The sequence below is a fragment of the Giraffa tippelskirchi genome, chromosome 10 (assembly GCF_054371585.1).
Source record: "Giraffa tippelskirchi isolate mGirTip1 chromosome 10, T2T-mGirTip1v1.2.pri, whole genome shotgun sequence".
Lineage (NCBI taxonomy): Eukaryota > Metazoa > Chordata > Mammalia > Artiodactyla > Giraffidae > Giraffa > Giraffa tippelskirchi.
Genome location: NC_137284.1, coordinates 136194595 through 136217372, shown reverse-complemented (window position 1 = coordinate 136217372; position 22778 = coordinate 136194595). Strand labels below are relative to the sequence as shown.

At 44.2% G+C, this 22778-nt stretch overlaps 1 protein-coding gene across 4 annotated transcripts in view; it reads left to right on the top strand.

Moving 5' to 3' along the window:
* RBM28 (RNA binding motif protein 28) overlaps positions 1-19323 on the top strand; it is a 35122-nt gene extending 15799 nt beyond the window's left edge. For 3 of the 4 annotated variants that reach the window (XM_081531214.1, XM_081531211.1, XM_081531213.1), the window contains 9 exons: positions 686-759; positions 2064-2199; positions 3192-3256; positions 4988-5146; positions 8114-8263; positions 8582-8656; positions 11113-11369; positions 11930-12029; positions 16021-16521. In XM_081531214.1, coding sequence (XP_081387340.1) covers positions 686-759; positions 2064-2199; positions 3192-3256; positions 4988-5146; positions 8114-8263; positions 8582-8656; positions 11113-11369; positions 11930-12029; positions 16021-16155 — 1151 coding nt within the window. In that variant the 3' untranslated portion in view covers positions 16156-16521. Of the gene's footprint in view, positions 1-685; positions 760-2063; positions 2200-3191; positions 3257-4987; positions 5147-8113; positions 8264-8581; positions 8657-11112; positions 11370-11929; positions 12030-16020; positions 16522-18678 lie in introns of those variants that run through there. The other variant, XM_081531212.1, reaches the window with a different exon arrangement.
* Positions 19324-22778: the final 3455 nt, after the last annotated feature.

The window sequence follows — 22778 nt, the reverse complement described above, 5'->3', positions numbered from 1 at the left end:
AAATATTATGGAACTTAATTTTTTTTTTGAGTTTACTGTAAAGTGATTTTTTTTTCCTTATAAAAGCTGCTTTTTATCAAAAGCAAAAGATTAGGATAGTTGATAGGGCCTGCCTCTAACCAGTGAAAGGTATGCCTGTGGAAATTCTACGGCAGGAGTCGAAAGTTAACCTCATGACTTTCCAGTTCACCACTATATTCATGGGATAGAGGCCAGGGACTTTTACTCCAGGAACTGGACCTGCCCTCATCTGATGCCTCCTAAGTGACTCTGATGACAGTGAGATCTGTAGTTTCAGGCTTAAGTGGTTGCTGCTTCATTTTTTTTTTTAGTCCTCTAACAAGCACGTAGAAAGTGATATGGAACATTAGGCTGAAATTTCTCTAGTATTTCTTGTGGATATTTCTCATTGCATGAGATAGTGTGACTAAAGTTTCTAAGAAGCATTAGAAAAGATGAAGGAAGTAAAAATAAAATTTCATTATGAGCAGGTGTTCTGTCTTGCCTGTCTTGAACCCCTGGTGCTGGACACAGTGCTTTTTAGTTAAGTTTCATTATACTTAACAAAAGGATGCTACTACCCCTCCCACTTCATATCAGGCTGCCTCCATGCATAGTGTTGTCTTTGGCTTCCAGGTGGCCCATGTGAGTTTGGGATCTCACTTAGTTTTGTCTCTCTGTTCAGGCTGTGCTTTTGCCCAGTTCATGACTCAAGAAGCAGCCCAGAAATGCCTTGAAGCTGCTTCTCCAGAGGCCGAGGTAAGGAAGACATTTCCTTTACTCTGTAAATTAGGTGATAGTAGCTCCCAGGGGCAACAGCTGATATGTCCACAAAACTTTATTATTATTATTATTGTCAATGATATAAAAATAATAAAGCTAAGACTTATTAAACACGTAACGTGTGTTAGGACTTCCCTGGTGTCTCAGATGGTAAAGAATCTGCCTACAATGTGGGAGACCTGGGGGTTCGATCCCTGGGTGGGAAAGAGCCCCTGGGTGAGGGCATGGCAACCCATTCCAGTATTCTTGCCTGGAGAATCCCATGGACCGAGGATCCTGGTGGGCTACTGTCCATGGGGTCACAAAGAGTCAGACACGACTGAATTACTAAGTACAGCACAGTGTGTGTTAGGCACTGAGCTTTACATGCATGAGCTTGTTTAATCCTCACATCAGCCCTATAGTTGTTGGTAAGGTAAGTAATAATATCATTATCCTTTATAGGTGAGGAAGCAGGTATAATATATTATGGGTCATTTTCTCTATATCAGTCTCTATCCTAGGCTGATGGCATGAAAGATTGGGACAAGAAGGGATTAAGGCCATCTATGAAATGGAGTAAATGTTTGAGAGAGAAAGTATGTAGGTGATTTTTTCTGTGTATTCTATGCTGCTAAGCTGCTAAGTCACCTCAGTCGTGTCCGACTCTGTGTGACCCCATAGATGGCAGCCCAGCAGGCTCCGCCGTCCCTGGGATTCTCCAGGCAAGAACACTGGAGTGGGTTGCCATTTCCTTCTCCAATGCATGAAAGTGAAAAGTGAAAGTGAAGTCGCTCAGTCATGTCCGACTCTTAGTGACCCCATGTACTGCAGCCTACCAGGCTCCTCCATCCATGGGATTTTCCAGGCAAGAGTACTAGAGTGGGGTGCCATTGCCTTCTCCGGTGTATTCTATAACCAAGTATAAATTGTTTTGAGCTAAGTTATCTTGTATTGCCGTTGTCTCTTAAATTCTCATGAGTAGAGTTATCACTACCATTTCATTAGCTTTCTTTAGCATACTAAAAATTTGCCTGTTTACAGATTGTTTTTCTTAATTTGGTCCTACTTTGGGACTGATCAACTCCCTGAAAACAAATGAACATGTGGCCTTTGCACAGCTGTGCTAAATACTGTTCGGCTCAGTGATCCACTCGCATCCGGCTGGCCTAAAACATCCTGGCAGCGGGGGTCCACACAACCATGGGGGTTTGCTGTTTTCCCTTTCCTTGGTGCTCCTTGTCAGGTGCTTCGTTTCTACTCTTCGTGAATTTTAAGAGAGAGGTCGCACTCTGTTTCAGGGTGGTGGGCTTAAACTGGATGGCCGGCAGCTTAAGGTTGACTTGGCAGTTACACGTGATGAGGCTGCAAAACTCCGGACAAAGAAGGTGAAGAAGCCGGCTGGGACCCGTAACCTCTATCTGGCCCGAGAAGGCTGTGAGTAGTGGCAGGGAGAGGGGAACCAGGATTTGGGGTAGCTGGCTACTTGCCATGACAGCAACCTGGCAGTAGTATGTTTGGAGCATGTTTCAAAAAATCCTGCATCCTCTTTAATGGTGGTATATTATTATTATTCCACTTTAGCAGGCGTAGCTTTCTGTTAGGAAGCCTTCACCCAGTTCATGGATTAGCCAGTCCCCGTTCTCCTTTATGACTGATTGATTGCCTTAGACCTTTTCATCAGAAGATTATCAGGGCAAAGAGGGAGAAAAAACCCAAATTACCTTTGTCCCTTGTCATAATTTATGATAGATTTTCTGAAGGAGTTGAAAATTATGACTAAAGTTACTCTTTTGGATAACTCACGGATTTTAGATATGCGCTGAGTACCTTTCCCTTAGTGTCAGAAAGATAATCAGAAATTAGTTTTAATTAAGACAAAAGAGAGAATTCCTTCCTTTAGGTCACACGGTATTGCTACCTGCTGCACAGCCTTACCGCCCGGACTAGCAAATGGAAGGCTGTTAACCTTTGAGACCAGGCCCTGTGTTACAGTGTGGCTGTTCTCTTGGTTGGCTTATCTCACCACTTAGTGATGGCTCCCAAATACATGAGCAGGGAGATTTCCAAGGACAGGTCATACATAGGTAGAGCATATTGGCATTCCAAATGCCCATAATGTACTTATTTCCAGAACTTCCTTTAGGCTTTTCCATCTGACTTTGGGCATGGACATGAAATTTTTTGAAGGGAAGGAAGAAGAGGAACAAAATCACAAAATGGTCAGAGTTTTAGTCCTTGAGAGCAACTCATAGACAAGAACTTAGCCCTGTAGCCTATTTCTGGACCTACCCAGATACCACTGTGTCCTGGCCAGCATAGTCCTCTGGGCCCTCTACAGAGAGCTTGCATCATTCACATCACATTCCTCTTATTGCTCAGTGAAAATTCCCTTGCCGATGTCTTGGCCTTTTTCCCTCTTTCTGCAGTGATTCGTGCTGGGACGAAGGCTGCAGAGGGTGTGAGCGCTGCTGATATGGCCAAGAGAGAACGAGTGAGTAGATTAGGCACCAGCTTCAGGTTCTGCAAGACTTAGTATAAATCGATAAATAATAACGCTAAAGGTGCTCATCAAAGAGCCAAGCAAGTATCAGTCACAGGTGCTACTTACATTATTGTTAGAAAACAGGTGTACAGGTGGAACAGCCACTATCTCGATGTTATACATAATATCATGTCAACATTATGTACTGGGTCTTATTCTTTATTTTCATAATGCTCAACAGTATGTGTTTGCCAGATAGTATGTTTCTAGATCATGAAGTAGACACTTAAAGGCTTGGGGTATATATAATTAAGTGTCAGTATAAATGCAAAATAACATGAGAAAGGAAGGTCAGTGTGGGCTAGAGTAAATAGGGAAGGAAGTGTGGATGTGGGTCTTGGAAGGGAGAGATAAGATGTATTTTGGTGGAGGGAGGGTGGTATCTCCAGATCATGAAATCATTTTAGGAAAACACCATATTATGGGATTTCTAGTGATAATTGATACTGTTGAGTTCCTTTGCTGCTTGGCAATCTTTGTTCCAATAATTTTTACTTTTGCCCATGTAGCTTACTTTCACAAAGCTAAGCCAGCCTAGAATGGTAAAGATGCATGATCATTAATAGATTTAGATCTGAAACCTGGAAGTGCAAAAGATGATGGACAGAGATGAGAATATAGTGACAGCCAGAGGCCGCATGTCTTTTCTGTGTGCAGGTTCTAGGCTAGTGTCCTCAACAGTTTTTGGTAGTGAGCATCTGGAGATCATGGTATGTGGGGGGCATTGGATGCCCTTTTCTGATCACAATGCAATAGTGGCACATTTAATTCTCCTTAAAGTGAATTTTCCTCGCAAAAGGCTCACTAGATTATATGCATTATAATTGAACAGCAGGCACAGCTTTTCCTGGGAGAAAAATCACACTGATGAATTTAGGCATGATAACCCTTAAATAGCCCTTTTAATATTCGTTTCCAGGGTATTTGTTTATTTTGTGAGTTGCTGTAATAGTACCTTTACCAAATAAGAAGTGGCAAAAATGAAACTTGATAAAAGTTTAACTTAAAACTTTTTTCTACTGAGCTGCTTTTAAGAAACAAGTCAGGAGAAGAAGATCACCCTTTCACTTTAGAGATAGGTTGTCCTAGGGCCAGTGCTTTGTGCAACATAGGTGAGGCTCTGGAAACTGTTTCTATTGACGTTTCTTTGCCTCAAGGTGGCAGAGTTGAGACAAGACAGTATTCGGTCGCGTATTCTTTAAGTAAATCCATTTCCTTTTGGAAGGACTAAATAATTAGTTTGAGTTGGTGGATAGGTAAGGACTTGGCATAGATGTTAGCTACAGCTTTATTTGCTCTGGGCCAGATTTGAGCTTGGGATTTTATGCATATTACCTTATTTCAGCCTCACATCAGTACTGAAAAATCGGTATTATATTTTGATCTGCAGTTCTACCCTGTAGGTGAAATTATTGAGGCTTAAAAAGTGTTACGTAACTTCTCAATTTCAGCCGGACTCCAGAGCCCATGATCTTATCACCCACCCACCCTCTTGCCTCCTTGAGCCTTTCTTTCCCTGTGTGCTGGGCATCATCAAAAGGCTGCAGCCTGGGTGATTTCCCTTATTTTTCCTAGATGTGTGGTTACTGGATTGGGGTCATGGTTCTTTCCTGTTGGAGAATTATGTGCCTGTATCTTTAAAGGGTGGATTGTACTGTTAACAATTTGTTTTTCTTTCAGTTCGAGCTGCTGAAGCATCAGAAACTCAAGGACCAAAATATCTTTGTCTCCCGGACCAGGCTGTGCCTGCACAATCTCCCAAAGGCCGTGGATGACAAACAGCTCAGAAAGCTGCTGCTGAATGCCACCAGAGGGGAGAAGGCGGTACGCATCAAGGAGGTGAGAGTTGGCCCTGCCCGCTCGGGACTTCGGCGCTCATCCTGGGTCAGAGCGCATGTTTAGTTCAGGCTGTGGTGCTAGTGGGTTTCCCTGGTGGCTCAGCAGTAAAGAATCCACCTGCATTGCAGGAGACATAGGAGACACAGGTTCAGTCCCTGGATCGGGAAGGAAATCCCTGGAGGAGGAAATGGCAACCCACTCTAATATTCTTGTCTGGGAAATCCCATGGGCAGGGGAGCTTGGTGGGCTACAGTCCATGGGGTTGCAAAGAGTCAGACACGACGGATGCAACTGAGCATGCACACCCTTGGTGCTAGTAGATTGACAGATTTTCTTTTGGGCTCATTGTCAGCAGACAAGACTGAGTTTGGTGATTTTCATCTTGGGGGGGTTTAAAAACTTTTTTTTCCCTCTTCTAAGAACTGTTTTTCACATCTGACCAAGTTGCAGCAGAATGTATAGAAGTATCTGTGCTTATGACTTAATTTAGCAAGCATTTATTGGATACCTGCTGCATTCTCAGCATTATACCAGGTGCTGTAATGTTAGTTTTCTTGCAGAGAAAATAATCTGTGTCCTCTGCTCTTTAGAGGAGCATTTCACTACCATTTAGGCTCTTGCGCTATAGTAAGTTCTCTGTGCCCTGGGGTGAGCACAGGGAATCACTCGGATCTTCAACAGTTGTGCTAGACAAACTCTTAATTCACACCAAGACTTCATCAGGCTCTGTGTGACTACAGAAACCTCTGTCCTGCCTCCCCAGCACCCCTGCATGTCTGTTGTGGCATTTATTACTACACTGTCCTGTAATTGTCCATCAGTCATTTCTCCCAACCACACTGAGCTCTTTGAGAGCAGGTGTCATCTCATTGTTCCCAGTTGTTGGCATGGTCCCTGGCACATAGTCATCTCTTGATCAGTGTTTGTTGAGTAAGTAGCATAGCCAGTATTATGAATCTGCTTTGCTCTGATCCATCACCGTAAACTATTTTCCTACTCCTGGAAATCCTCTTCAAAACGTATGATATTGCAATTCAGGGAATTACAGGAGAGAATGTGAACATAGCTGACGCCACTCTTGGTAAAACCATTCAAAGAGTTACTGTCATAGGAGTCAGTTGTGTTATTTCTCATCAGCAGCCGCAGTACTTAGTAATGAGTCTGCATATCTAACACCTGTCATCGCTTAGAGACATGTATGTGTGTTTTACAGTATTTGCATTATATTGAATTTTCTCTTTAAATCTTTTGTACGTGTAAGTATAGTGTTTCAGCTAAGATAATAAGCTTTTTGAAGATAAGAGCCTCGTTTTATGCTTTCCTTTTTTTTTAAATGAATACCTGAATCATTTTACTATACATTGAAAGCTAACAACATTGTAAATCAACTATACTTCAATAAAAATTTTTTAAAAAGCAAAAAAATCAGTTTTATTTTCTTTTGAAATGCAATCCAAATTTCTTACTCACTAAGAAAACTAAGGAAAAAAAGAGCATCAAGACACAGTTTCTATGGCTCTGTGATAAAGCATGCCAGAGGAGCCACAGGTTAATACAATGTAAATGTTCCTCTCAAAAATAAAAACAACCCACCAGTAGTGCCAAGGGATGGAATATTTAGTTACATCCCCACTGAGGATGAGAATGTTTCTACATTGTTTTGAGTGTACAATTTTAATGTTTTGCTAAGGTGAGTCTTCATCACATACCACTTCATCGATGCTGTGTTCAACCAGTCTGCCATCTGCAGTGGGCCAGTATCTCTTGATGGCCCTTCCTCTAGCTATGGGTGGTAATCACTTCACCTGCTCAGTACTGTCCTGACTCAGTTCTTTTATTCTACTTTGTTCAAAAGACTGTCAGCTTCTTTGCCTTGGGCATCACAGACATAACTCTGAAGGTCCAGAATAAATCTGGATCCAGGCGGGTAAATTCTCAAATTGGCAAAAGCTGCCATTTTTATGTAGGTTGCTAAACAGCCATGGTCCTGCCAGGTGTGTACTGACCCCATCATCACCTGCTCCCAGAAAATGGACTAGAGGCCTTTTGGAATGGTCTCACCATCCACCTTGGCTCTGAGCACGAAGTCGAGGGTGCTGTGCCATGCTGCATCAAGGCGAGACCCTGAGCCAGGCCTAGGGGAGGCAGCTGAGGAGACTGGAGGGCTGTGCAGCGTGTCTGGCTGCCTATATGCTTTTCTTGATTTCCCTGCAGTACATGGCACCATTCTAGGCACAGAGTAGATACTGGACATATACCAAGTGCGGCATCCACATGTCCCCGATACCTAGACTTCTCCATTACCTGACAACCGCAGCTTCCTGGGAGTTAAACCATGTAAATGATCAGTTTTCCCAAAATACCCTACCATTCCTCGGTACCCCAAGATGCCTGGTACACCTTAAAGTTTTAGGAAAAAATCATGCAAGAGAAGATCTGAGCTCTGAGCAAATACAGCTGAAGCTCCTTCCTGTATTTCTGAGGCTATTTGTTGGTTAGGATCTTCCTCATGCCTGAACTTTCTTACCTGAAGCCATCAGGCCTTCATCCTTTCCTTCTTCAGTAATATCTCTTCTGAGCTGTTTCTTCAGTGAGGAGACCTGCAGACAGCACTTCAGGCCTGGTGCTGATTTATACAACCCCAAGTACCACGTACCTCCCAGCTTGTGTGTGCTGTCATGTCAGCAGTTAGCCATTAAAATTCTTCCTTGAGAAGTTTATCTACATGCTTATTTGGAGGTCTGTGTGGATGTCTGTAAACCCTTAGAAAGCAAGAAAATACCTATTTAATGTGTTCTGTGCTCTCAGTAGGTATATTCTAATAAAACATTCATTTATAAGTGTTATTCCAGTAAAACTCCTGATGGTGATAGAGATGAAGACTGTTTCAGTAACCTGATTTCGTGTTGAAGCTGTTAAGGATCTTTATCCTCTAACTACTGATTCTTTTCCTCACTCTACTGGTAGTGTCGGGTGATGCGAGACCTGAAAGGAGCTTATGGGAAAATTAAGGGTCAATCCCTGGGCTACGCCTTTGCAGAGTTCCAGGAGCACGAGCATGCCCTGGCGGCCCTACGCCACATCAACAACAATCCGGAGATCTTTGGACCTCAGAAGGTGAGCCTCGTCCTGTGGGGGGAACCTGTCCTCTGGGGGCCATTTATGGGAAGCTCTCTGACACTTGTGTGATGGGTAAGAGTGGCAAGGCCTTGGAGAAGTGAGCAGTGATTCAGGTGACGAGATGATTGGAGGGAACTCTAAATTGGGTAGTCTGCTTGCAGAACCGGCCCCTTGCCTTTAAGTAGAGGGAAGTGAGCAGCACCCTCTGACTTGCGAGCAAGAGGGTAGTGGGGGCGGGGGTGGCGAGCATCTCAGCTCACTGCATGCAGAGATTAAGAAATCAAATGAATGACAGTCTGTCTACTTCTGCTGCAGAGACCAATAGTGGAGTTCTCTTTGGAAGATCGAAGGAAACTTAAAGTCAAGGAACTAAGGATCCAGCGCAGCCAGGTACAGAATTGAAATTTTTTTTTTCTCTTTTGTTTTTTTAATTGTGATAATATATATGCATCACATAAACTCTACTATTTTTAAGCATACAGTTCAGTTTTTTTTCAGACCATATTTAAACTCCTGTTTTGTTCTGTTGTGGTTCTGTTCCCTTAAATTAGATCTGTGCCTCGCTAGGTTTTTGGTTACCCTTTCCTCTTAGTTTCCTAGAACTCTGCAGGCTGTCTGTCCTCTGCTGGCCTGGCTGGTGATAGCTCCACAGAAGGAAAGGGAGAGGAGAATCAGCCCGATGCTGTTACCAGTCAGCAGTGCTTGTACTGCAGTGTTTGGTGATGGTACATGTCAAAATTAATAGCCAAGGTTAAGTTGTACATTATGTGTAGATTTCAGCTATCTCTTCCATAATTCTTTTTTCATCTTGTATGCTCCAGAAGTGTGATGCCTGGTAGTTTTAGTACTGTTTCTAATCTAGTGTAGTGTAGAGGAACTCTGGGAACAGGAAGACTCATGTTCAAACTCAGGCTCTGCCCCTTTCCGAGTTCTTTGGCAAGTTACTACCCCTCTCAGCTTCAGCTTCTAGTTTATAAAAATAGGTTTAATATCATCTGCGTTTAACATGTGTAAGTTGTCTCACAAGCTACACGGTGAGTACACAGTCAGTACTCATTCTCGTGTCCATCATGCCACAAGACGTAGAAGGCCAGGTTATTCTTGATACCATAACTCTTACAGATCTCATCGATATTATACCTTAACTTGCACATATACCAAACATTTGCTGTGTTCTGTGTCTTTATGTTGTATATCATGAGCATGACCCATAGAAGAGGAGTTTCAGTGATTCATCCCATGACTCTAGGTTGGAAAAACCTGGGTTCTGTTTATTATTCAAGGCAGCTTTGTTATTGTAGTTATAGAATTATTTACTGCCTCAATCAGAGGTGATTCTGTAACTTCTGGCTTAAAAAATAAAATTCAGGTGGCCTTATTTGTTATCTACACTTATGTACATAACCATCTTTCTGTGTAAAAGTGCCCCTTTCCCCTGACTCAGGGATACTTCTACTCAATTTCCATACTCATATTCCCCAAGTAGCATTTCCCCACCTCTCTCAAAAGAGATCAGACTTTATTACTTGTGCTTTCATGAACTTCCTTAGACTCTTTTTTAGTTTTTTACTTGGTTTATATCTCTTTTCTCCACTGGGCTGTGAGTCCTAAAAGGTAGACACTTCATTCTTCCATCTGTACCCTTACCACTTAGAGACTGGCACATAAGAGGCATAAATTAATAATAGATCTTTGTTTTCCCACTATGCCTATTTAGATTTCTGAGGTGAAAAGGACAGAATAACATTATTATTGCTGCATTGATTTCTAATGAATCTTCTTTGTCTTCCCCTACTTGTGCAAAATAAATATGTAACATACTTTATTCCCTCCTTCTCATGTGTTTTCCTTATCTTCATTTCATTAATTTTTTTCTCTAAGGTTCTTCTTTTTTTTTTAAATGTGGATTTGAGTTTCTAACCTGTCATTTTATCTCTCTTAATAAATTCATTTAGTATATCTTGCAATGCAGGTCTACCAGCGATAAATTTCCTAAAGTTTTTTTTGGAGGTGGGTAGGTGCCTCACCGAGTGGCTTGCAGGATCCTAGTTCCCTGACCAGGGATCAGCAACCTAGAGCCCTGGCAGTGAGAGCACCAAGTTCTAACTACTGGACCCCAGGGAATCCCCAGATTTCTTTAATTTTTGTTTGTCTGGGAAAGTTTTGTTTTTCCGTACTTTTGAAGGATAATTACATGGATACTGAACTCTAGGTTGGTGATTCCCCTGTCACACACACATACTTTAAACACTTTTTTCTGTTTTCTTCTTGCTTACATGGTTTCTGAAGGGAAATCCAGTGTAATCTTAACGTTGTTCCTCTGTGGGTAACGAGTTTTCCCCACCTCTGAGGAAAGATTTTTCTCCTTGATTTCTTGCAGTTTGATATGATACACCTAGATGTACATTTTTTTTTTTTTTAATCCTGTTTAGTGTTTGTCTGAGCTTCCTGAATCTGTGGTTTAGTGTCTGTCCTTAAGTTTGAAAATCTTCAACTCTCATTACTTCAGATATTTCTTTTCTTTCTTCTCATTCCCATTACACATTTGCCCCATGCTGCTGGCCCTTGCTTGTTTGTTTTCTGCTGGCTTTTGAGTTTGGGGCATACGTATACTTTCCCCTCATTTCTGCATGGGGAAAGGAAAATGGTTGTTTTGTGTCCCCTACCCAGTAACCCTCTGTTACAATGTTAGGGCCTGTGACCTATTTATGTTCACTTTCTTAAAGTCGCTAACTATTTGGGGGAAGAATTCCCCTTCTCTAACCAAACTCAGTCCTCTTCTGCTGAGTCTTTCCAGCGAATAAATCTCACCTAGTAACCAAGTGGCATTCTCTCGTCTTCTGCAGCAAAAAGTGAAATCCAAGCCTGGAACTGGTGAGCCCCAGCAGGTTCCACTAGAGCCTGGGAAAAAGCAGCAACAGAAAGCAACTCAGAACCAGATGCAGGAACAAAGCCAGGCCTCCACGCAGCAGAAGGGGACGGCAGACTCTGTCTCGTGGGCAGGGTTCCAGACCAAGGCCGAAGTGGAGCACGTGGAGCTGCCCGATGGGAAGAAGAGAAGAAAGGTTCTGGCGCTCCCCTCACACCGAGGCCCCAAAATTAGGTGAGGTGTGGGATGGCTTCTCAGAGGGTTTGTCTTCTCCATTTTTCCTCTTTGGGGCTTTTGTGTGGATGAAAGGGATGCTGGTTGCACCAGTCTCGCATGCAGTATCTCTATGCCGGCAGAGTCACTCTTGGACCAAATGGAGGCCAGAACAGGACTGGCCTCAGGTGCCTCAGAGGAGCCTTCCAGGGTGGGCTCTCATGCCGTTTTTCTCCTCCTCTGAAGCGCTTCCTCTTGTCTTGATGGCTGTCTCTGAGGCCCACCTACTTGAGGTTTCTGTCTGGAACAACAGATTAGTGCTGTCAACAAAAATCAGTCTTTACAAAATTTTTGTTAAGTAAACAATGGTTTTTGAAAGTCCCTTGACGTTTTTAAGCCAAAACAAAAGACAAGTATACAAATGTTGAGCCCTAGGACATTCTGTTGCAGTGTTCCTTGATTCCTCAGAGGCTTAGAAAGAGCCAGTGTAAGAAAAGGCATTTTATCTTTGGGGCTGAGAAAACCTCAGGAGTACCAATTAGAGGAAGAACTCAGGGTGACACTTGACCATGTTGTTTCAGGTTGCGGGACAAAGGCAAAATGAAGCCTCTCCCTCCCAAGAAGCCAAAGCCCCAGACAAACCACCAGAAGCAAGAGAAGCAGAAATTATCTTCCAAGCAGGTAAGTTCTGTAGGCCCTGAGGCTTTGGTATGGCACAGCTCTGCTGGGGTTAGCAGCCACTTGAGCCTTGGTTAGTTAAGCAAAGGAAAAGGCTTCTTCTAGATTGCAGTTATGTACAGGGCTGCAGATGTGGAGGTACACAGTCCTAAAAGTAGAGAGAAGAGTACAATGAACCCCATGTATTTGTTGCTCTGCTTCAACAGTTATCTTGTTTTACCTACCCACCCCCCACCCCATCCTGTGAGTATATTACAGTGAACTCTACCTCACTTGTAGATGTGCCCCATGTAGAAATGAGGTATAGTGCACAGAAAAATATCTCAGGATTCATCTCCAGCTGATCAGGCCTTAAACACACATATGGTGGCTCAGATGGTAAAGAGTCTGCCTGTAGGGTGGGAGACCCGGGTTTGATCCCTGGGTTGGGAAGATCCCCCCTGGAGAAGGGAATGGCTACCCACTCCAGTATTCTTGCCTGGAGAATTCCACGGACAGCAGAAGCCTGGCGGGCTGCAGTCCGTGGGGTCACAAAGATTGGGACACGACTGAGCGACTAACACTTGCTTTCACTTTAAACACACATATACACAGACACATGTTATGCCATCATCACATCTAATGAAATTAATAAGAAACCCTTACTAGCTAATATGTGGCCCATATTAAAACATTCCCAGTTACCTCAAAAATACATATTTTTAAGTTGGTTTGTGTGAATCGGGTTCCAAACAAAAAGCCGGGATCTTACTTCCTCGACCAGGGATTGAAGTGGTGCCGCAGCAGTGAAAGTGGTGAGTCCTAACCACTGGACCACCAGGGAATTCCTTGTACTTGGTTTTTAAATCTCTTAAGTCTTTTTTCCCCTATAATATCCAGTCTTCCTTACTATACCCTTTTTTCCATGCTATTAATTTGCTGGATCAGCCAGGTCCTTGGCCTTTTTGAATATATTACCTTTTGAATTTAGCTGCTTTCTTCCTTGTTGCTATCATTTAACTTGTTCCTCTAGTACCCCGTGTTACTTACAAACTGGACGTTAGATCCAGAGCCTTGATTAGATTGAGGTTCAGTTTTCTTGGTGAGAGTATTTCATAGGTGGTGCTATGTGCTTTCTGTCGTATTGTACCATAAGGTGCATAGTGTCTGGTTGCCTCATTTTTTTTTTACTTTTTATTTTACATTGGATTATAGCCAGTTAACAATGTTGTGATAGTTTTAGGTGGACAGCAAAGGGACTCGGCCATACATATACATGTATCCATTGTATACATGGATCCAGGCTGCCACATAGCATTGAGCAGAGTTCCCTGTGCAGTGCAGTAGGACCTTGTTGGTTATCCATTTTAAACAATATTGCAGTGTGTGCGTGTCAGTCCAGACTCCCTAACTGCCCTATCGCCCCATTCTTCCTCCCTTGGTTGCTCCATTTTTAGTGATGCTCTGACTCATCAGTAGCCTTAGAGATTGTCTGCTTCATCCCTCCATTTGTAAAGTCTTAGCACCCATTGATGATTGCTGTTTATTTAGATCTGTATTTCAATACGAGTTGCAGAATGGTAATTTCTTAATTTTATCAACCCTTATGTGTTTTTTAAGTAAAATTCTAGAACAAAGAGCCTTGCCTTATCAACTGTTTGGTTACCATGGAATACCATTTGTGTAGGAAAAGCAAGGTAATTGCTTGAGTTTTTTTTTTTCCTATCAGTTCCCAGAGTAATGACTTGTTGCCCTACCAGCCTTCTCTGAGAAAGTAAGGTTTTTGTAGCATTGTGAATTCCCGAGTTTCTGTGTACTTGATATGTTTCAGCCAGATGCAGTCATTATTCTGTCCCATCTGAGACCAGCAGAAGCCCCTTCAGGTTGACTCCTGAGTCCTGACATAACCTTACCTGCGGTAGTGTCCTTGCTTCTAACACAGTGGGATGTCCCCGCTTATCTATTACTTTGTCAGTCCTGGCATTAGCTTCCAAGGGACCCTGGCTCTTTTTAGTAGAAAGTGGTGTTCATGTGTTCTTGATCATCTGAGGTCAGGTTTTCTTTTTCCCTTGCCTGGAATGTGAAGTCAAGTGGGCCTTAGAAAGCATCACTACGAACAAAGCTAGTGGAGGTGATGGAATTCCAGTTGAGCTATTTCAAATCCTCAAAGGTGATGCTGTGAAAGTGCTGCACTCGATATGCCAGCAAATTTGGAAAACTCAGCAGTAGCCACAGGACTGGAAAAGTTCAGTTTTCATTCCAATCCCGAAGAAAGGCAATGCCAAAGAATGCTCAAACTACTGCACAATTGCACTCATCTCACATGCTAGTAAAGTAATGCTCAAAATTCTCCAAGCCAGGCTTCAGCAATACGTGAACCGTGAACTTCCAGATGTTCAAGCTGGTTTTAGAAAAGGCAGAGGAACCAGAGATCAAATTGCCAATATCCGCTGGATCATCAAAAAAGCAAGAGAGTTCCAGAAAAACATCTATTTCTGCTTTATTGACTATGCCAAAGCCTTTGACTGTGTGGATCACAATAAACTGTGGAAAATTCTGAAAGAGATGGGAATACCAGACCATCTGACCTGTCTCTTGAGAAACCTGTATGCAGGTCAGGAAGCAACAGTTAGAACTGGACATGGAACAACAGACTGGTTCCAAATAGGAAGAGGAGTCCGTCAAGGCTGTATATTGTCACCCTGCTTATTTAACTTATATGCAGAGTACATCATGAGAAATGCTGGGCTGGAAGAAACACAAGCTGGAATCAAGATTGCCAGGAGAAATATCAATAACCTCAGATATGCGGATGACATCACCCTTATGGCAGAAAGTGAAGAAGAACTAAAGAGCCTCTTGATGAAGGTGAAGGAGGAGAGTGAAAAAGTTGGCTTAAAGCTCAACGTTCAGAAAAGTAAGATCATGGCATCTGGTCCCATCACTTCATGGGAAATAGATGGGGAAACAGTGGAAACAGTGTCAGACTTTATTTTTTGGGGCTCCAAAATCACTGCAGATGGTGACTGCAGCCATGAAATTAAAAGACGCTTACTCCTTGGAAGGAAGGTTATGACCAACCTAGATAGCATATTTAAAAGCAGAGACATTACTTTGCCAACAAAGGTCCGTCTAGTCAAGGCTATGGTTTTTCCAGTGGTCATGTATGGATGTGAGAGTTGGACAGTGAAGAAAGCTGAGCACTGAAGAATTGATGCTTTTGAGCTGTGGTGTTGGAGAAGACTCTTGAGAGTCCCTTGGACTGCAAGGAGATCCAGTCAATCCATCCTAAAAGAGATCAGTCCTGGGTGTTCATTGGAAGGTCTGATGTTGAAGCTGAAACTCCAATACTTTGGCCACCTCATGCGAAGGGTTGACTCATTGGAAAAGACCCTAATGCTGTGTAGGATTGGGGGCGGGAGGAGAAGGGGACGACAGAGGATGAGATTGTTGGATGGCATCACCGACTCGATGGACATGGGTTTGGGTGGACTCCGGGAGTTGGTGATGGACAGGGAGGCCTGGCGTGCTGCAATTCATGGGGTCGCAAAGAGTTGGACACAACTGAGTGACTGAACTGAACTGAACTGAGTCCCTTTATTTTAAGGGTACAAGGTGCATTTGCCTTCTCATCCTACTCAAGAAATCTGTGTCTCTGGGAAGCCTCTGACCCACCAGACTATCTTACAGAGGTCTCTTTGAAGCCCTGTAATCCTTGGTGAAGGGAAGGGCAAGTGAGACCATCTGGACTCGAGGCCGACTCATCCTTGAGGAGATCTGTGTGAGCATTTGGGAGTTGGAGGTGGGAATGGTGTTTTAGCCAGGCCTTTCTCTTAGGCATTCCTGGTCTGTTTTCTCACCGATGGATCGTTTTTCTGTCACTCCCTGGAAGTCCCTTATGTGGTGGACAAGATCTCTGAACCTAATTCTCTTTCTCCCTTGGCTGGCCTGAGGGTAAGGTAATGCTTAATGCTTGAAACTGATAATCTTGTGGTTCCTTTCCTTTCATTTGTAGGTACCTAGAAAAAAAGCTAAAGGAAATAAGATGGAAGTTCGCTTCAATCAGCTGGTGGAACAATATAAGCAGAAATTATTGGGACCTTCTAAAGGAGCTCCTCTTGCAAAGCGGAGCAAATGGTTTGACAGTTGATGATGCTAGAAGACTGGGTAAGGAACTGGATCGTGTGCATCTTGGTAACACTTCCCACCACTTGTCACTTCCTGAGGGAAGAAGCCCCCTGAGAGCACTGCCACGTCGGGATGTGAACGTTTGGACTTTGGTTCCTCCTGTGCGTGGTTAGCTAACCACAAAGAGGAATATCAGAAAGCCTTTGTGATGGTATTCTGAGTGAAGTTGTGTCTATAATTCTTACCCATTTTAATTGTGTTTCTCAAATGGAAACAATTATAAAATGCATTCTTGACTGCCGAAGTTTTAAGATGTATATTTTGTTAAGTGTCTTCTCTAAATGAGATAATTTGTGGCTTTTTGAATAACAGACTCTCATTTTTAATGTATGTGACTCCTTTATTATAATTTACAAATGTCTTTAATATTCCCAACTCTCATTCAGTCATGTAGGCCTGCATACTGCAGGAATTAAGAAAGAGCAGAGAAAAATGATTTCCAACCTAATCTCTGAGGGTGGGAGAAACTTGGAAAGTAATCCAGGGCATGGGGCCTGGCCAGGAGCAGCGCTTGATAATTGTCTGCCACGTGAGTGGGGAGTAGCTTGTAGTTAACTTGAAGTCAGTTTGCAGTGGCTCACAGACAGCAGCCTGGCTGGTGCTAGCCTGCTTTTCCTGTCTCCCAGCACCACCTCCTGAGGACTCAGAGACGTGGTGGGTAGTGGAGAGAGCAGTGAGCAGGAGGCCAGAGAAAGAGTTGGAAATACAGCACAGAGTTCTTAGTTCCCCAGTCCAGTCCAGTGCTATCATAAAAGATGCTTTCTTCAGAACCATTGCTGACCTAGGGATATTACTATTTCATTGCAGTATCTTGGGAAACCCGTGAACGCTCTGAAATGCTTTTAACTGGCTTAATGATGGGTAAAAGAGAGACCATGAAAATGCTGAAAGCTTTTGGAGAGAACTCTGTCTCTAGAGTTACCTTGAGACTGTGTGACCTGGGGAGTACTGGCAGCAGCTTGGCAGCCCATCAACCCTAGGATGGCCTGTACTCTGTGGATGGAGTCAGACATGTTATTAAGGGTGTATTAATGCATAGAATATCCACAGCCTGTCTGTCCTCTGCTCTGTTTTCCCTTGTCCAACTCTCTGCCCACCAGACAGTTTTTCCCCTGTTGTCCAAATATCTATAAATTAACCTTTAAAAATAATCTTAACATTTAGGATAGAGAACAGTTGGTGTTCATTCAGATAGCTTTGTGAGATTTTCTCAGATCCAGATGTTTCTCCTGACAGGTTTAGCAACCCAGTATGTTTAAAACATCATTCAGTTGCCTGAAAAGTTCTTTAAAAAGTTCTAGGGTGAATCATCCACTTTCTCAATGTCCAGATTCCTTGTATGACGTCCTCCTTGGGGGCACGTCACCACCGGTTATCTGGGCAGCCTCTTACATTTGCCTTGGGAGTTTTAATGCAAGGAAAATCGTGTCCACTTCTTCACTTCAGAGCCTGATGTTTCATGAAATGGAATTTTCTGAATTAAACATGAAAGTGGACTTATGGACTCCTTGGTTCAAAAACAACATCAAGACAAACATTTCATTTAACATCCAAGATTGAAGGCTGTCGGTCAGAACTGTCAAGTGTCAGTAGATTTTCTGGCTAGATTATACAGCAGCTTGACTCAGAGATACTTCTTTTAAATGAAGAGTCTTAAGATTGTGTACTGGCTGTTTCTTTGCTTTTTTTTTTTTTTTAAGGGGGTGGTGTAGGTGGGAGACTCGGTCATTGTGAAAACTCTGTTTTGATCCACGACGTACAAGTCCCTTCCTCTAGACTTCACTTGCGGCAAGGATTCTGCCTCCACTGTCTTGAATTGAGGTTTGCAACTCCCTCTGTTACAAAGTCAGGGCATGTGGAGTTGTTCTTGGAAATACTTCCAAATGTCCTCTGGTAGGTTTTTGTCTTGAAAAGAGGTTTTTCAACTAAAAATTCAGAGTATAGAACCTCAAGGCTCCAGAGAGCTCCTTCTCACCATGTATTTGACCTTCAGTCATCTGAGGAAGCAGGAGGTCACATACACCTCTGTTAGTGCTGACCACTCAGAATCTTTGGTTCATAGGCCCTCTGGCTGACCCATCCAGCTAGTTCATTGCTTAATATTCCTGTCACTCACTTTTTGAGAAGTGACTGACAGGCTTCTGCCAATTCTGTCATGTTACTGGCAACACTGCCCACCCAACTTGGAAAGTTCCTGAGACTCCTCCATGGACTGCTCCATCATGACAGTAGCCACGTCATCAGACTGAGGATGCCCTAGGTAAGATTGCATCTCCATTTATTTCAGATGGTGCTCACCTGTGCTTTCTCTCACTCAGTCCTCACTGGCGCTTAAAGAGCCAGGATAAGGTTGCTTTATTACCTTCGGGCTGAGTAAAAATTTCCAGACCTCCCTTTGCCCATGGTTGACTAATTTAGAAGTTACACAGATGCACTGTCTTATTTTGGTTCTTTTGTTTTTGTCCTGATGCCTCTTCCTCTCCAGGATTAATTGTGGAGTCCGAGACTGCTCATTGATTGGGATGCTATTCAGTGGCCCGGCGGTGGATGAGTTATAGGTACATCTTCAGTGACTTTGTGATTTGATTCTGAACTGGTGTTTGGCTGCAGATGGGCTTCTGTGTTTGTGGAGTAATATAGTGGGAAGAATGTGAAGGACAGACTGACTCGAGCTTGGTAACCAATTCTGAGAAGGAAACTGCAGAGTCACCAGGATAACCTTTTGGACCACCCCCAAATGGAGCACCTTGATGGATGGTAAATCCAATTTTCCTTGGGCTTGTCCGCGCCGCCCAGAGCCTGCTGCCTTTTGTCAGACATAAGACTTCACTGCTGCAGAGTCGTCCCGGAATCTCCTTCTCTGGCCTTTTGACAGAAGGGAAATCCTTTTTGTCCTTGAGGGCAGGGACTATATTTTACACTTCCTATATACCCTGTAATACTTAACAATGATTTACCCATAGTAGGAATTCATTTAATTCCATTGAACTCCCTGGAACAGAAGGCCATCTGTTCCAGGGTTTAGCGGGGTTTGTGAAGGACAACAGAGTCATTTCCTGGGGTGATGTATGTGAAAGGGATCCAAAATACAAAGTGATCGAAAAAGAATAATAAACTGTTGGTCACAGTGCCTTGAGCATGCCACCTGTCTTCCCTTTGCTGTCCCTTGTCCATGCCAATTTGTCCCTCTCCACTCATATCCACCATTTCTCCCTGGGAACTTCATCCAATGCAAGGCATTGCTGTCCGTCCCCTGGTACCTGACACTTTCTGTTTGGTGTCCTACTCTTTCTTCAGTATATGCAACTAGCTTACTAGTCATTTCATTGGGTCTGACCTCCCTGAGTAGACCGAACCCACGATGGCAATCCCAGACCCAGAGCATGGCCGAGGGTGCCCTTAGGGATTGCTAATAAGGATGATGAAGACAAGGGGTATAGCAGTCACCTGCTGTAGTGACCTCTCCCCAGCCTATCATTTAAAGTATTTCCTTTTTTCCTTTCTAGTGCAACCTTGTTCCTCATAGTAGGGGCTCAGTTAATGTCAGTTCTTGTCTCTCATTTTCATCTTCCCTGCACTACTGTCTGAGCCTCAGTCCACCAGCAACTTCCCTCAGATATTGCTTAATCTGCCTTGTGGCCGGCGCCCATCCCACTCCTGTCGCCCTCTGTCCAAGGGACTCCCAGCCCTTGTGTACAGGGCTGTACATCAAAGGCTGTATGTGCAAAAACCCTAGTAAGAAGCTGATTCTCAAGTGTCACCTTCTCACTCTCAACCTCACTATTTTCCCCTCTTATTTTCCTCTGTCCTGGGTCTGCCACTCCATTGTCTGCATGCATTTTTCAACCAAAAGATACTCAGGTGTGCTGGGCTTTTGATGAGGTTTTCCCCTTGGAAGCTACTGCAGGACAGATGCTTTCTATTTTAACGCGTGTTGGGGAATACCCTATCGTGGCAGTTGGCACCTCAGATGGAGGAAGAAGTCCAGAACATTGTTCCTATATTACCTGCAATGAAAGGATTTAGGTGTATCCTTCTTATAAGATAGTGTAATATTGTGATTTATAATTTGAGATATATATTTGGTCTTTGTCCCTGTTCGTGGAACAGAAGTCCTAAAACTCTCGGAACTTCCTGTGCAGGGAGCAATAGAGGTGTCTTGTTATAAGGTGACTTAGGGAAAGCCCCTAAAGATGCCAGTGGAGCCAACCCAGCGATCGATCGATGGGAGGGTTGGAATTTTCAGGCCCCACCTCCCATCTCCCATGCAGGGAAATGGGCTGAAGATTTAGTCGTCAATGGCCAGTGATTTGATCAATCACACCTCTTTGAGGAAGCCTCCATAAAAACCCGGAAGAACAAGGTTCTGAGGACATCTGGGTTGATGAGCATGTGAAAAGAGATCTGGGGAGGGTGGCTCACTTGGAGAGGGCGTGGAAACCGCCTGCCCCTTCTCAATGCTTTGTCCTGTGCATCTCTTCCATCTGGCCGTTCCTGAGTTACATCCTCTTATGATTAACTGGTAATCTAGTTTCTCTGGGTTCTGTGAGCTGCTCTAGCAAATTAGGAGGGGGTCACTGGAACCTCCGATTGTTCAGAAGCACAGGTAACATCCTGAATGTGTGATTGGTTTCTGGATTTGGGGGTGGGGAGCAGTCTTAGGGGACTGGGCCTTTAACTTGTGGGATCTGATGCTATCTCCAAGTAGATAGTGTTAGAATTCAGTTGGAATGTAGGACACCCAGCTGGTGTTGGAGAATTGCTTAGTGTGGGGAAAAAAACACACACTTTGGAGTTGGATGCAAAATTGTAGTTAGAATTATAGACAATGTTCTTTTAAAAGTGCCCCAACAAACACCCTTCCTCCAGGAGTGCAGTGGCCATCAGTTGCTGGAGTATATGTACTTATCCTGCCCTCATGATACCGCTGCTGCAGGGCCCTAGGGAGCAAAGTAGGCCTGTGTCTTTAGAGGTGGGTAACGCCACGAAGCAAGCTCCGGGAGATGGTGAAGGACAGGGAGGCCTGGCGTGCTTCAGTCCATGGGGTTGCAAAGAGTTGTGCACGACTGAGCGACTGAACAACAACAACAATGCCACAAAGGAAAGGAAGAACAACTCCGAGGCAGAGTGCTTTGGCTCCTCTCAAGCCAGCAGAGTCAACTCTGGTGTAACTCCCTCGTTACATCAGACCCCAGACCCACCTTTTGTGTTAGGCAGACCAGAGAGCGCCATCTCTTTCAGAGACGACAAATTGAGGCCCAGATGGGAGCTGGTGCAGGACGGGGCTGAGATGCAAGCCCAGATCATCTGACACCCAGGCCAGTGCTCTGTCCTCCTCTGATCTCTGCTGCCACCCAACCTGCTCCCGCTCAGGGCCTCCATGTCCCCCTTTGCATAAAAGAGAGTTTCTTGAAGGAACGTGGGCTTCGCTTGTCCTGGCTGTCACCAGCTATGGGAGGATGTGGCCCAGAAGAGCCCGTGACTGTTGAGAGGGGTGGGGCCACAGCCACACAGGCCTCTGGATCAAAATGGAGTGTGAGCAAAGGCAGGGCTGAGGGGCAGCCAGCCAACTTCATCCTGGGGCTCCAGGCTTTCTTGGGGCCATCCACCTCATGGGAGCGTGCAGTTGAAACCCTGGGGAGAAGTAGGGGGTGTGATGGTGGGCCCTTCCATCCCCTCCAGGCTTGAAGCTTTTCTAATGATGGGGAAGACAGCATGAAGAAAAACATCTCTCCTACTTTTTTTGCCCAAGCCAAACAGGAGTTGAGACCCTAGTTCTCTGACTTGGGATCGAACCTGTGCCCCCTGCTGCAGTGGTAGCACGGAGTCTAAACCACTGGAATGCCAGGGAAGGCCAACAAAAACAATCACATTTTTTTTTTTTTCCCACACCACGTGACACGTAGGATCTTAGTTCCCCCACCAGGGATTGAATCCACGCTCCCTGCGATGGATGCACAGGGTCTTAACCACTAGACCACCAGGGAAGTCCGCCGTTTGTTTCCCATTTCCCTTCCTGGCCCTTCCCAGGCAGGGTGAGGACAGCCCAGTCATTTGAGAATAGATGAAGCTTGCCTGAGGGAAAGTGGTCTGGCTGTGACAGGCATTTAATTCAGTTTTGCATCGTTGTGATCATGGCCCCCTTGGTGGCCGCTGGGTGGCATTGCTCCTTTCTCATGAAGACTGGCTGGGCAGGGCTTTCATATCGCTCATCTCAGGTGATCTTCACAACAATCCTGGCTGGGATCACCATGGGGTGATTGTTCCCATCCCTGTCTTACAGCTGATGGAAACAGAATGACGCTGTCCTAGGCACCTTTGGCAGCTGAGAGAGGACCAGAGCAGGTCTCTGACCTGGCCCAGGGCTCTGTCTCTGGAGACTCTAAAAGGAACTTTTATTTAAAAATACTTTTTCCCAGGCTCACCATGTGTTTTTAGGGTAAAAAAAATGGTTTCTCTTTTTCAAATTACATGATAAGAAAAGGATGGACATTTTCATCATCACACGTTCTTTGAAAGTCAGTGAACAGTTTAAAGTCCTTTGCTTCCCAGCTCCTTTCCTCCCAACCCCAGGGCAATAGACAC